This window comes from Pongo pygmaeus, chromosome 1, assembly GCF_028885625.2.
Source record: "Pongo pygmaeus isolate AG05252 chromosome 1, NHGRI_mPonPyg2-v2.0_pri, whole genome shotgun sequence".
Classification (NCBI taxonomy): Eukaryota; Metazoa; Chordata; class Mammalia; order Primates; family Hominidae; genus Pongo; species Pongo pygmaeus.
This window is the reverse complement of record NC_072373.2, coordinates 184,460,196-184,473,844: the sequence shown is the minus strand read 5'-3', so window position 1 is coordinate 184,473,844 and position 13,649 is coordinate 184,460,196. Positions and strand designations below refer to the sequence as shown.

The window sequence follows — 13,649 nt, the reverse complement described above, 5'->3', positions numbered from 1 at the left end:
TAGTGTACTCTCTACACTGCAGCCAGAGTGATCCTTCTGAAGTACCTTTCTGGTCATATCACTCCTCAGCTTTGAGGTCTTTCTACTCCTTACAGTCTAGGGTGGAAAGTGAACATCAGTGAAGGCGCCATTGAGAGCTGCCCCTTGAGCTGGGGTCTGGAGGGTAAGTGAGGCTTGTTGGATGGAGGAGCTGGTACAGCTGTATGTCTGTGTGGCATTTCTTGGTGTCATGTAGGGTTCTAAAGCTCAAATGGTTCCCTATGAGCAACTCGCTCCCTCTTACAGCCAGCCAGCCTTCTCTGAGTTCCTTGCTTTGCGGAGCTCTCTATGCTACCGAATTGTTTTTCCCTGGAGTCAGCTCTGCCCTGTCTGGTCCTGCTTAGCCCAGCCACACTGGGCCAATAGATTAAGCAACGCTTCTTTTCTCTATAGGCTCATGAGCGCTCAGAGAGCTCAGAAGTGGCTTTTGTGATGCAGCTGGTGAAAAAGCTGATGATTGTCATTGCCCGCCCAGCACGTCTCCTGGAATGCCTGGTGAGTGGACTCTAGGAAAGTCGGGTGGGCAGATTTAGAGGAGGACTATAGAGGAAGTATCCTGATGACAGCAAAACTGTGGTGGTAACCACTGCCATTTCTGTTGCTTAGGTCCTTATTTAAATATGATTTGCCACCACTGGGGGACTAAACAGATTTTTGTGAGCACAAATGTATGGTCCTGAGGGGATGTGGCAGGGAGAATTATTAGTCTAGCCCACCCCAACATGAGCAGGGCTCATGTCAGTTGGAGTCTTGGGGGTGAGAAGTGTCAGGAGCATAGCCCAGTTTAGTTTGCACAAGTTGAGTCCTTCATTTTATCTTCAGCAATACTTGACTGAGTACCTACTTCGTGCTAGACACTGGAGATACAGACATGAATAAAGCACAGTCTCTGATCTTGGGATGTTTCCTCTACAGTGGAGTTGGGAAGCATGAGGCATGAGGACATGTAAATAGTAATTACAATACTGCGAGAAGTGTTGCAGTTGAGGTCAGTACACAGCGTAACGGGAACCTGGAAAAGGAAGTGCTTTAGTCTTCCCTGGAAGGAACATTCAGTGAATGCTCCCTGGGGGACGTGAGGCTTATTCAGCAAACTGAAGGATGAGTCTAAGTTTCCCAGATTGGGAGCATAGGAAGGAGCATTCAGTGGAGCACAGGGTGGGTTTGAAGAAGTGCTGAGGGGTAAGCCTGGAAGGTAGGCTATGACAGGGTCACAGAGGGTGTCGGGTTCTTGGCTCTGGAGTTTTTCATTACCCTTACGGCCACTTGAAGGCACCAGAAAGTTTTGGTAGGAATGTGACATGGCCACATTTACTTTTTTCTTAAATAATATTATTAAGGTATAATTTTCATACAATAAAATATATCCCTTTGATGGTACAGTTCGTTGAGATTTAACAAATACACACTTGTAGAACCATGGCCACAGGTGACATAGAGAATATTTCTATCATATAATTTCCCTTGTGCCCCTTTGAAGTCAGTCCTCTCTTCCTCCTGCTCCCAGACAATAACTTACCTGCTTTGTTTCACTAGGGATGGATTTGCTTTTTGTACAGTTTCCTAGAAATGAAACCATGTTTCTGTGTGGTTTCTGTAGTATGTTCTGAATTCTTTCACTCAGCATGTTTGTAGAAATTCATACATGTTGTTGCATGTATCAGTAATTGGTTCCTATTTATTTCTGTGTAAATATTACATCAGATTTAGTCCTAAGAAAGATTACTTTGGCTGCAATATGGATAGTGAATTGGAAGAGAGGGCAAGATGAGCCAGGGACATCAGGGCAGAGGTACTCAAAGCAATTCATGTGAGATGGGGTGGCCAGAACTCAGACAATGAATGGTAGGATAACAGAGAGAAAGAGGTGGATTAGAGGGGTATTTATGAGAGAGACATTCTGACCAAATAGGAGCTAAGGAACGATAAGAAGTTAAAAGGACTTCCAGGTCTGGCGTAGGTTATATCCAGACAGGTACAGTTCTCCAAAACACTGGGGCCACAGGGAATGAGAACAGAGTTCAGAGCAGAGGCTAGTGCTGTGATAGAGCAGAGAGCCTCTCCCTCAGGAACATGAAGTCCTTGGCTAAGCAGGGGCTTGGAGTCAGACCTGGGCTGAATGCTGGTTTTCTATTCCTTCGTACTTCTGTGATTATGGACAAATCAGTGCATCCCTGCGAGCCTTGATTTCCTCAGTGAGGTCAAAGAGTTGCTAGAGGGTTTAACCCAGTGTGTGGCACTTAGTAGGCGCTCTGTTATATGCAGACAAGGATTGTGCTTTTCAATGGATCTCCAGCCTCTAGCACATAGGAGATGCCCAGTAAATATTTGAAGGTATACATGCACCAGTAGGGCTGTGCCAAAGCTCCTGTGAACCATAATTGAGTGTGTGCCAGGACTGCTGTGGACTGGGCATCTGAATACACTAGACAGTGCCACCTGGCTGATGGAAAGTATGGGACTAGCTCAATAGGCTGAGCTCTCTTTAGAGTAAAACCTCTAGTTCTTATTGCCAGGAAGACAGCATATGCTTAGCATGTCCAATCTGGAGGTGACCTGTAAGACATCTTTGTCCCCATTCCTGTGATCCCTGAATCATGTTGTTTCTGAATATTCAGGGGTGGGAGTGTCCTATCACAGAGAAAGTCTTGTTCATCTCAGTCTACTATATGCTCTAAAACCAAAGAGGCCAGCAGCTTTCGGTTATATCTGTCACCACTGACTACCTCTCTCCCTTGGTACAGGAGTTTGACCCTGAAGAGTTCTACCACCTTTTAGAAGCAGCTGAGGGCCACGCCAAAGAGGGACAAGGGATTAAATGTGACATTCCCCGCTACATCGTTAGCCAGCTGGGCCTCACACGGGATCCCCTAGAGGGTGAGCATGCTGCCTAGTGGCTGCAAAGAGGCCCCACCGCTGCTGGCAAGCTCTAACAGCAGGGAAGCTGCTTGGAAAAGAGACTTAGCTTGGCCATGGACACAACATGGCCCCGGGGGCCTCAGGATTTTAGGAGATACACTGTGATCTCTGTGACAAAACAGTCTTTACTTTGGAACTGCTGTTCACATCTGCCTGATAGATCCCAACCTGGATTGCATCGGCCGGCTGAGTTGCATTTAGAACCTCAGTTCCAAAGAGGTCAACAACAAAGGGCCACAATCACATTTGCAAAAATGGTCACCTCCTCTGCAACTTGCCTCTCCTCTTGGCCACCTTACAGGTCTTCCTGTGTCTTTGGGGTGGTCCAACACAGGGCTTCAGAGGATACCGCCATTCTTCTGGGCTTCCTGCTGAACGCCTACAGCAACCATGGGCTTCCAAGTCCCTGGTCTGTAGGTATCCTGCTCCTGCCTTCTGTGCTTCCCAGCCCCATCCAGTGAAGCAGTCTTGGCCAGCAGGATGGGAACTAGTAACCCAGTTTCAGGCCCTGTTTTCCAGGAAATGTCCCAAGTTTATAAATTTGCCAGGCCCTGTGAATGGCAATGGACTTCTGGAAATGGGAGTAGCAGTAGGATTTGGCTTGTTTCCTGATCCAAAAGCTGGGACTACATTGGGTATAGTGCCGTGTGACTGAATTCACATCCTAGGCTGATGCAAAAAGCATTAATGCCTACCCTACATGCACCTGTTGTGTGATCTGAGGATACTGCTGAGATACCTGACATTGCCACGCACACTCTTCTCTTGTGTCTTTGTTTCCAGAAATGGCCCAGTTGAGCAGCTGTGACAGTCCTGACACTCCAGAGACAGATGATTCTATTGAGGTAAAAACCCTGAGCTCCTACCCCATTCCTGGAGCCTGGGCCCTATGAAGCAAAGAGCTATGAATTCTCTTTAAGAGAATATCTGAGGAAGGGATGGGGGAGTTGGTGACAGCAAACACTGAGAAGTCATTCTACTCCCAGAAGAATGGGCAGGAGACTGCACTAGAGCTGAGAGCTGAGAAGATGCTAGAGCCACAGCTTCTGCAAGGATATGGGCTCTGAGAAGCATGCCTGTCTCCTGCCTTTTCCCTTGTCTTCCAGGGCCGTGGGACATCTCTGCCATCTAAAAAGACACCCTCTGAAGAGGACTTCGAGACCATTAAGCTCATCAGCAATGGCGCCTATGGGTAAAGGCAGGGGTCAGGGTGTGGCCAGGACTGAAGCCAGGTCAGCCTTTGATCTCTTCCATGTGAGAGTGTATGCTGTCCAGTCCTCTGGGCAGATGCCTCGGGGTGGACCTTCTCACTCCCAGAAGCCTCCTGGGTGGGCAGGAGTTCAGATTCCTCCTATATCCGATCATTGTTCCTTTCCCAGACAAGATTCCCATGCCTTTTACTACCACGCATCCTCTATTCCCTGAGGTCTGGGGAAGCATTGAGCCGTGTCATCAGGACATGGTCTATCAAGAAGTTTAAGAGTTCTATGGACCAGGGGGTCCCAGACCCTTCTCATTGACATGCATGCCCTTGCCCCCTTGTTCTGTGCATTATTACTAAGGTGTGAGAGAAGGCAGTTTGGGTGGCAGAGAGCACAGCTCAGGTGCTGAGGGTCCATGGGGGATGGGCCGGACTGTGTTTCCCAGGGCTGTATTCCTGGTGCGGCACAAGTCCACCCGGCAGCGCTTTGCCATGAAGAAGATCAACAAGCAGAACCTGATCCTACGGAACCAGATCCAGCAGGCCTTCGTGGAGCGTGACATACTGACTTTCGCTGAGAACCCCTTTGTGGTCAGCATGTTCTGCTCCTTTGAGACCAAGCGCCACTTGTGCATGGTGATGGAGTACGTTGAAGGTACTGAGGCAAAGGTGGCCTGGCATGGAGGCCAAGGCACAATCTGAGACTTAGCCTTAAACAGGGACCAGCAGCTTTGTACAGAGGTGAAGTTTCAGGGCCCAGCTTTCCAGTCCACCTTTGGCATTGGTTTCCGCCTCAGGATCACAGAGACCATTTGGCCACAGTGGGCACAAAGCTCCCTGCCTCTACCATGAGAGGCATTCTGGGATAGGATGTAGCAGGCCAGCAGCTATAGAATCTTGCACCCCAAAGTCTGCATGCTTTCTACTGCTGGTATCAGACAGCAACAGAGGAGGCAGCAGAGCTGCAAAAGCCCAGGATTGGGTGCTAGGAGGATTGCATCCGGACCCTCAGAAGAAAGGAAAGCCATTAATTATCCTGAATGGCTTGCAAAGGGGACACCCCCTAAAACCAAGCAAAATGCTCTGGGAGTAGAACAGAAGAGCAACATGGGGCATAGTTCTGGAGAGAGGCAGCAGCTTTGCCAGTGGCCTTCCCTCTCACCTTCTCACTGTGTATACAGCCTCCAAAGATATTGTGCCTAGTCTTGAAGCTGAAGCTGAACAAAAATGTCCTTTAGTGTTTAGTGGGTACATGCTGGGGGTTCATAGTGTTACTTTACTCAGAAACTAAAAGCCAGTAAGAAGGAAGTAACATGAACAAATGTTAACATCTCAGCCAGATATGTTTACAGTATGCAGTATTCCTGTCCTAAAATATTAGGCTGGTACAAAAGTAATTGCATTTTTGCCATTACTTTTAATAAAGGCCTGGGTTCCTTCCCTCTCTGGCCTGAAAAATGTCCATGACAGCTATCAGCAGATTCACTTTACTTTCCACCCCCCTCCATACCCTGTGTATTTTCATGCTGCTAATAAAGGCATACCAGAGACTGGGCAATTTACAAAACAAAGAGGTTTAATGGACTTACAGTTCCATGTGGCTGCGGAGGCCTCACAATCATGGCAGAAGGTGAAAGGCATGTCTCACATGGTGGCAGACGAGAGAGAGCTTGTGCAGGGAAACTCCCCTTTATAAAAACCATCAGATGGGCTGGACGTGGTGGCTCATGCCTATAATCCCAGCACTTTGGGAGGCTGAGCCAGGTGGATCACCTGAGGTCAGGAATTCGAGACCAGCCTGACCAACATGGCAAACCCCGTCTCTACAAAAAATGCAAAAATTAGCTGGGTGTGGTGGTGCACGCCTGTGATCCCAGCTACTCGGGAGGCCGAGGCAGGAGAATCGCTTGAACCTGGGAGGCAGAGGTTGCAGTGAGCTGAGATCACACCACTGCACTCTAGCCTGGGTGACAGAGCAAGACTTTGCCTCAAAAAAATAAATAAATAAAAATAACCATCAGATCTCATGAGACTTATTCACTATCACAAGAATAGCATGGGAAAGATCCACTCCCATGATTCAGTTATCTCCCTCCAGGTCCCTTCCCACAACACATGGGAATTATGGGAGCTACAATTCAAGATGAGGTATGGGTGGGGACACAGCCAAACCATATCACCCTGTCTCCCACCCATGCCAGCAGCAAAGGGGCTAGAATCAGAGGCTCCAGCACCAGGATATTCCATGAAGCTGTCTCCCTGGGACCTCAGAAACTGCCAGATGGGAGCTGGCTAGCTAGAGCAGGGAACTGAATCCTTTCCTCATGGTAGCCTGGGCTTGTTGCAGGGGGAGATTGTGCCACTCTGCTGAAGAATATTGGGGCCCTGCCTGTGGACATGGTGCGTCTATACTTTGCGGAAACTGTGCTGGCCCTGGAGTACTTACACAACTATGGCATCGTACACCGTGACCTCAAGCCTGACAAGTATGTCCACAATCTGTGTCCCTTGTCCAGGGTCTCCCTCTTGGGTCTCTAGACAAAATGTTGGCAAGCACAGTAGCTCTAAATCTATCCAGATGGCTGCTGGGAAAACATGTTCCTGTGTGTGTCCATCTGGGCCTAGTTCTCTAGCCCCCCGACCGCCCCAGATGCAGATCATTGCCTCAAGGTCTGGCTGGAACACTATAAGTCTTTGGTGACATGAAAGAGTCATTGAGGAGCCCCACTGAAGAAACCAAGCAAGAACAAAAGAATAAGCACATCTAGTAGATGGCTAAACAAGTGTCCTGACATTTACTGACATCTACTCTGTGCCAGCACTATATTGTGGGTTTTTAAATGTAGTCCCTGGCATGTAGAACTTAAGTCTACAGTGGGAGACAGAAATATATGTATATAGGCTTCTTCTCAGAGGGTATTAGTCAAGTGGAAAAAGGAAGACCTGCGTTCTAAAGCAGGAGAGCAGAATGTGCAGAGGCACACAGGTGCGAGAGAACAGCACTTGTTCAGGAACTACAAATAGTACAATACGGCAACAGCTTAGATGGTGAGAGAGTAGTAAGAGAAAAGGCTAGAGAGAGAGGCAGGAACTAGTTCATCAAGAGCTCTTTTGTTATATTTGGGTTTTATTTTAAAGGGGCCTAGAGGGTCTTGGAAGGGTCTGCTAACCAAAGATATGATAGAATGGCATGCCCAGATTATGGTTTAGGTTTAGAAAGCTCACTCTGCCGATGAAAAGAGACACTGAGACCACTGCCAAAGAGATACTGAGACCAGGGCAAAGACAGCACTGCCTGCAGCAGAACAGGGAGTCAGGATAGAAAGAAGAGAGGTAGCGTGGGGAAGTAGAAAGGAAAGAGGATCAGGCTGGGGTGGGGGTAGGAAGGGAAGTGAGGGAACAGAAGAGGCTGGGATGTGTTCCAGATTTCCAGCTTGGGACTGGTGCAGGGTGATAAGCCTCTGTAGGAGAAAGTGGCTTTGACATAAGACAGACCTGAATTCAGATGGCCACTCTTCTGCTTATTAAGTCTGAGTTTGAGTCTATTAATTAAAATTTCCCTGACCCTCACGTTCCTCCTTTCTAATATAGGGAATAATTATACCTACCTTTGATGTGTTACTCTAGAAAACATTTCAGGGGCCAGAATATTTTTAAAGCACTTAGCACAGAGCTCAACAGATAACCGAAATTATTGTTTTTCACTGAGGAGGGGAACCAGTTGGGAGGCGTGACTTTGTTTTGGACAGGTTGAGTTTCTGAAGCCTGTAAGACACATGGGCAGTTGGGTAGGCCTGGAGCTCAAAAAGGAAGTCGGAGCCAGAGGTAGTATTTGGGGAATGATTAGAATAAAAGGGTGGCAGGGTAAAGCCTTCAGCACAAAATGAGTGGCTCAGGCAGAGTATATAAAGGGATCTTAGTTCTAGTTTCTCCCAACTAACCCTCCTCCCAAGACCAGCCATGGACATAGAACAAAATTATGTGTGCCCCCTGCCCCTCTCCCTGAAACAGGAGTATTATGGGCCAGTCAGATTGGGAGAGGGGACTAGGAGTGGCTCCAGCAGCTGCCTTAGGATGAGGCTGATCTCAGCTCTGTAGAAGAAACTCTGTTCCTCAACTGAATGACTCCTGCCCCCAATATAGAATACAGTTAGGGCAATAAACAGAAATGGAGTTGTGGGAATGGGCAAAAGGCAGGTTCGTTGCTTGTGCAGAATGTAGCACTCACACAGCCAGAGCGATTTACGTTTCCACACCTGCCTGTCCCCCCTGCTGAAGCTACCCAGCTTGTGTCTCACAGTACCCCCGTGGAAGCCTGAGTGGGGAAACTGGGCATATACTAAAATCAGTACTCTCAGAAAACCAGGAATAACTTCTTAATTTTATTTCTCCGTTCTCCCAGCCTCCTAATTACATCCATGGGGCACATCAAGCTCACGGACTTTGGACTGTCCAAAATTGGCCTCATGAGTCTGACAACTAACTTGTATGAGGGTCATATTGAAAAGGATGCCCGGGAATTCCTGGACAAGCAGGTAAGGAAGAGTAGTTGATACATTGGGGGTTAAATTCTAGGCCCTTGTCCTGGCGCAGTGTCTTACGCCCATAATCCCAACCCTTTGGGAGGCTGAGGCAGGAGGATCGCTTGAGGCCAGCCTGGGCAACATAGTGAGACCCCATCTTTACATTTGTGTACACATACATAGATTCCAGGCCCTAGAATAAGGCCTTGGGGCCATATGCCTACCTTGTAGCTAGATGTTAAGATTGGGAACCCCTATCTTTTCTACCTTTGAGTTCTAGAGAGGCATTGAGATAGGTAGCACTTTGGAAAACAGGATGAGCCATGAGAATCATATGGATATAAAATCCAAAGTCATCTTCCTCCTCAGGGTTTGGGGAAAATAGGTCATGTAACTGTTAGCACAGAATTTCATATGAGATCAGTCCTGAATCTCCCAGCCTGAATCAAGGACAAGGCTCTCCTGGAGCCTGAGGTTCTTGGAACACAGCTCTGAATTTCCATTGGGCTGTGGCCCAGCGTCCTGAGAGGCAGCCTCTGGATGTTCCCTGGTTTGACATTTCAGGCTGTGACTGTTCACCAGTCCCTGTAGTAGTTACGTGACCGATAGGGTCTGTTTTGTTAGAGGCTGGAGTGCAGAGGCCAATTGTGGGATCAGATGCCAGAGGTGGGTGTTGAGGGCTTAAGGGATGGTAGTTCCGGGCTAGAATGAGACATTTTTGTTTATTAGGAAATACCTACTGACAGTTCCGACTCTTGTTCCCTGGGGCTTCTGTTGATCTTGTTCATTAACTAAGGTGGGCTGAGTCTTCATTCAGAGACTCTTCTGCTCGAGGTGGGAGCATCCCCCATCTCCGGCTGTCATGCCAGTCAGCAGCCTCAGGAGGCTGAGCCAGTCTGGCTTTTCTGTGCCCAGGTATGCGGGACCCCAGAATACATTGCGCCTGAGGTGATCCTGCGCCAGGGCTATGGGAAGCCAGTGGACTGGTGGGCCATGGGCATTATCCTGTATGAGTTCCTGGTGGGCTGCGTCCCTTTTTTTGGAGATACTCCGGAGGAGCTCTTTGGGCAAGTGATCAGTGGTAGGTACTATCCCCCTGGCCCAGTGGGGAAACAGAGTCTGGATCCACAAATATGATGTATGCAGGCAGCTTGTGAGGCCTGTGAGCTCTTGTTCTGAACTCACCATGTGTGTTTGTGATGTCTGCTGCTTTGGGGGTGGGTGTCTCTGTGTTTCTGCATGTACATACATGTGCACACTGTGTCCCCTGGGGCTTCCCATGTCTCCCATATACACCTGTGTGTTCCTGTCTGTGTATGTGCACATCCCATAAGTGTGAGGGGTATGTCTGTATGTTTTGTGGAGTATAAAAGCAGGGTGAGCTAGAGCTTTGCAGTGCCTGCTGTGGATCAGAGATCAAGCTATGGTCTAGGAACCTATAGAATTTAAGGACTGGGGTCCCAGGCAAGGCTTTCAGGGGCTCCGGGCTGGGTCCTTTTTGCCTCCTTTCCTTTCACTGTTCTGGGACCCTCTTCTGCATCTCTCCACTCTACGCACAATTTCTCCTTTCCCTCTCACCCCTGATGACTTCAGATGAGATTGTGTGGCCTGAGGGTGATGATGCACTGCCCCCAGACGCCCAGGACCTCACCTCCAAACTGCTCCACCAGAACCCTCTGGAGAGACTGGGCACAGGTAGGGCAGACCCCGCTAACTTCTCACTACTTGGAAGAGGGGTAAGGGAGGCTGGGTCACGTACCCTGGAGGTTCAGGCTTCAGTTACGGGCAGCCCCTCTGGATCCTGAAACTCTGCCCTGCTCTCTGTAGGCAGAAAAGGGAAGATGCTTGAGCTGATCCCCTAGGTATAGCTTCTGAAGGTCTGGCTTCTTACTAGATTTGCTGACCTGGACTCCATGTGGCCCATGCCCTCCCTGTCCACAGGCAGTGCCTATGAGGTGAAGCAGCACCCATTCTTTACTGGTCTGGACTGGACAGGACTTCTCCGCCAGAAGGCTGAATTTATTCCTCAGTTGGAGTCAGAGGACGATACTAGCTATTTTGACAGTAAGGCCACCGATGGGTGGGGTGGAGGATGGGTCCTACCTGTTTGCCTAGAAACACCTGTGCGCACTTAACTTGCATTGGGAGCAACTTCTCAGGGCTCTGCTGAAATCTAATGGGGTCACAAGGAGGCCACCAGCAGGGCTCTGAAGGAAAGTGTCCTTTATGTCTGGCCCAGCCCGCTCAGAGCGATACCACCACATGGACTCGGAGGATGAGGAAGAAGTGAGTGAGGATGGCTGCCTTGAGATCCGCCAGTTCTCTTCCTGCTCTCCAAGGTTCAGCAAGGTGTGACTGAGGAGGCCCAGAATGGGCAGAACAGGCTGGAGGATTAGAAGAAGAGGGCCTGTCAAAGGGCACTCCTGGGGCAGGCTCAGGGAGTTGGGGTTGGGGCCACCTCTAGAAAAAGAGGAGCCAAGGGCTGGGGCTACATATAGCTATATATAGGTGCTTCTAGAACCACTGCAGTCCCTGACATGAGATGCCAGGTCAGATCAATGGAATAACCGCTTCCCCAAATATTCAGCAGGGGTGTGTGGAAGAGGGAAGGAGCCAACTGGTTCAAATTCCTAGGTTTCCGATGCCAAGGACGCTTTATGCCACTTGCGAGGTACGGCTGCCAGAGCCCATCCCCAGCGCATCCCCTGTGCCCACAGGTGTACAGCAGCATGGAGCGGCTCTCACTGCTCGAGGAGCGCCGGACACCACCGCCGACCAAGCGCAGCCTGAGTGAGGAGAAGGAGGACCGCTCAGATGGCCTGGCAGGGCTCAAAGGCCGAGACCGGAGCTGGGTGATTGGCTCCCCTGAGATGTGAGTACCCAGAGTTCACCCAGGGTGGGCGACACAGCTATCCCTGCATTGTCACAGATCATGGGAGAGATTCCGATGCCAAGGAGTGCAGGTGGCAGGGAGGGGGCATTCACAAGGGTGGCTCCTGGAGAAATGTCTGCGGAGGAAAGTTCTGTTACTGTAACCCTTGTGTTACTATAACCCCTAAGGAGACCTGGCAGGAGGAGGGGGACCACCTGGGTCATCTCACCCCAGGCCTTGTGTCTCATAGATTACGGAAGCGGCTGTCAGTGTCTGAGTCGTCCCACACAGAGAGTGACTCAAGCCCTCCAATGACAGTGCGACGCCGCTGCTCGGGCCTCCTGGATGCGCCTCGGTTCCCAGAGGGCCCTGAGGAGGCCAGCAGCACCCTCAGGAGGCAACCACAGGAGGGTATATGGGTCCTGACACCCCCCTCTGGAGAGGGGGTATCTGGGCCTGTCACTGAACCCTCGGGGGAGCAGCGGCCGAAGCTGGATGAGGAAGCTGTGGGTCGGAGCAGTGGTTCCAGTCCAGGTATGGCCCAGTGGGTGGCCAAAGGACCTAAGCTGGAGGATACCGCAGGGGGGAGGCTCAGCAGCATCACGGGTCTCACTGCTCACTTGGGCCTACAGCTATGGAGACCCGAGGCCGTGGGACCCCACAGCTGGCTGAGGGAGCCACAGCCAAGGCCATCAGTGACCTGGCTGTGCGTAGGGCCCGCCACCGGCTGCTCTCTGGGGACTCAACAGAGAAGCGCACCGCTCGCCCTGTCAACAAAGTGATCAAGTCCGCCTCAGCCACAGCCCTCTCACTCCTCATTCCATCGGGTGAGGCCCCTGGGGAGCTAGGATAAAACTCACAGAAAGGGCCTTGGAATCTCTAGGCCTTGGCAGGGTTCTGCACGTGGCAGGGGTGTGTGTGTCTGTGTTAAGCAGGGATCTGAGAGACTGTGGTCTCTGAAGGGGTGTGTGTGTGTGTGTTAAGCAGGGATCTGAGAGACTGTGGTCTCTGAAGGTGTGTATTGGTGTCTGGGGTTGTGTATACATGTGCCAGAAGGCAGGAGAGCACCATGTCACAAGTGCAGGCTTTGGGGCAGAGAGCTCACACTCAAATCCTGGCTCCATCACTAACAGGCTCTTGACCTTGAGCAAGTTGCTTAACTCCTCTAAGCCTCAAGTTTCTCTTCCAAAAATGTGGATATAATAGTGGCCAGCTCATAGGTTAATTGTGACATTTAAATATGTATGACAAGCTTATACAGTCCCTGATACACACATAAATGCTAGCTGCCATTTCTCATCACCACCACCGTCTCTTGGGGTCTGGACACGTGAGAGAGCTTCACAGGTCAGGGGCTGTGGGGAAAATGGACCTGGGCTCAGGCTCTGTCTGTGACTAGAGTTGTGCTGACATCAACAGACTGGACCGGGGGCCAGGCCAAGGCCCTCTGACCCACTAAGTCCTGGCTTCTCCTTCTCCAGAACACCACACCTGCTCCCCGTTGGCCAGCCCTATGTCCCCACATTCTCAGTCGTCCAACCCATCATCCCGGGACTCTTCTCCAAGTAGGGACTTCTTGCCAGCCCTTGGCAGCATGAGGCCTCCCATCATTATCCACCGAGCTGGCAAGAAGTATGGCTTCACCCTGCGGGCCATTCGCGTCTACATGGGTGACTCCGATGTCTACACCGTGCACCATATGGTGTGGGTATGTCTGACCATCCAGACCTGCTGTCTCCCTGCTTCATCATCCTTCCAGCTTCCCCTTTGTGGAGCCCATCTGTCCCTGCTCGGGGGTCAAAGGGTGGTGGTGAAGGGGCTCACAGCTTAATGTCCAGAACGAGGCCCCATACTTCGTGTTCAGGCTCCAGTCTGAGTACTGTTCTCTTCCTGGGGCAGCACGTGGAGGATGGAGGTCCGGCCAGCGAGGCAGGGCTTCGTCAAGGTGACCTCATCACCCATGTCAATGGGGAGCCTGTGCATGGCCTGGTGCACACGGAGGTGGTGGAGCTGATCCTGAAGGTTAGTGCTGGGCATGCTGCCTGCATGGTCCCTGAATGACCTCAGCCTGTGAGTCTGTGATGGCCGTTAGGGG

General features: G+C 50.5%; 1 protein-coding gene across 11 annotated transcripts in view; it reads left to right on the top strand.

Moving 5' to 3' along the window:
- The window catches only part of MAST2 (microtubule associated serine/threonine kinase 2), a 231,660-nt gene that overhangs the window by 214,673 nt on the left and 3,338 nt on the right, over nucleotides 1-13,649 (top strand). For 10 of the 11 annotated variants that reach the window (XM_054489601.2, XM_054489590.2, XM_054489581.2 and 7 more), the window contains 16 exons: nucleotides 433-534; nucleotides 2,784-2,916; nucleotides 3,742-3,803; nucleotides 4,065-4,150; nucleotides 4,606-4,814; nucleotides 6,507-6,645; nucleotides 8,562-8,694; nucleotides 9,598-9,763; nucleotides 10,276-10,377; nucleotides 10,624-10,746; nucleotides 10,922-11,031; nucleotides 11,400-11,554; nucleotides 11,805-12,088; nucleotides 12,187-12,381; nucleotides 13,036-13,262; nucleotides 13,454-13,576. In XM_054489601.2, the coding sequence (XP_054345576.1) occupies nucleotides 433-534; nucleotides 2,784-2,916; nucleotides 3,742-3,803; nucleotides 4,065-4,150; nucleotides 4,606-4,814; nucleotides 6,507-6,645; nucleotides 8,562-8,694; nucleotides 9,598-9,763; nucleotides 10,276-10,377; nucleotides 10,624-10,746; nucleotides 10,922-11,031; nucleotides 11,400-11,554; nucleotides 11,805-12,088; nucleotides 12,187-12,381; nucleotides 13,036-13,262; nucleotides 13,454-13,576 (2,349 nt within the window). The remainder of the gene's footprint in view (nucleotides 1-432; nucleotides 535-2,783; nucleotides 2,917-3,741; nucleotides 3,804-4,064; nucleotides 4,151-4,605; nucleotides 4,815-6,506; nucleotides 6,646-8,561; nucleotides 8,695-9,597; nucleotides 9,764-10,275; nucleotides 10,378-10,623; nucleotides 10,747-10,921; nucleotides 11,032-11,399; nucleotides 11,555-11,804; nucleotides 12,089-12,186; nucleotides 12,382-13,035; nucleotides 13,263-13,453; nucleotides 13,577-13,649) is intronic. The other variant, XM_063665162.1, reaches the window with a different exon arrangement.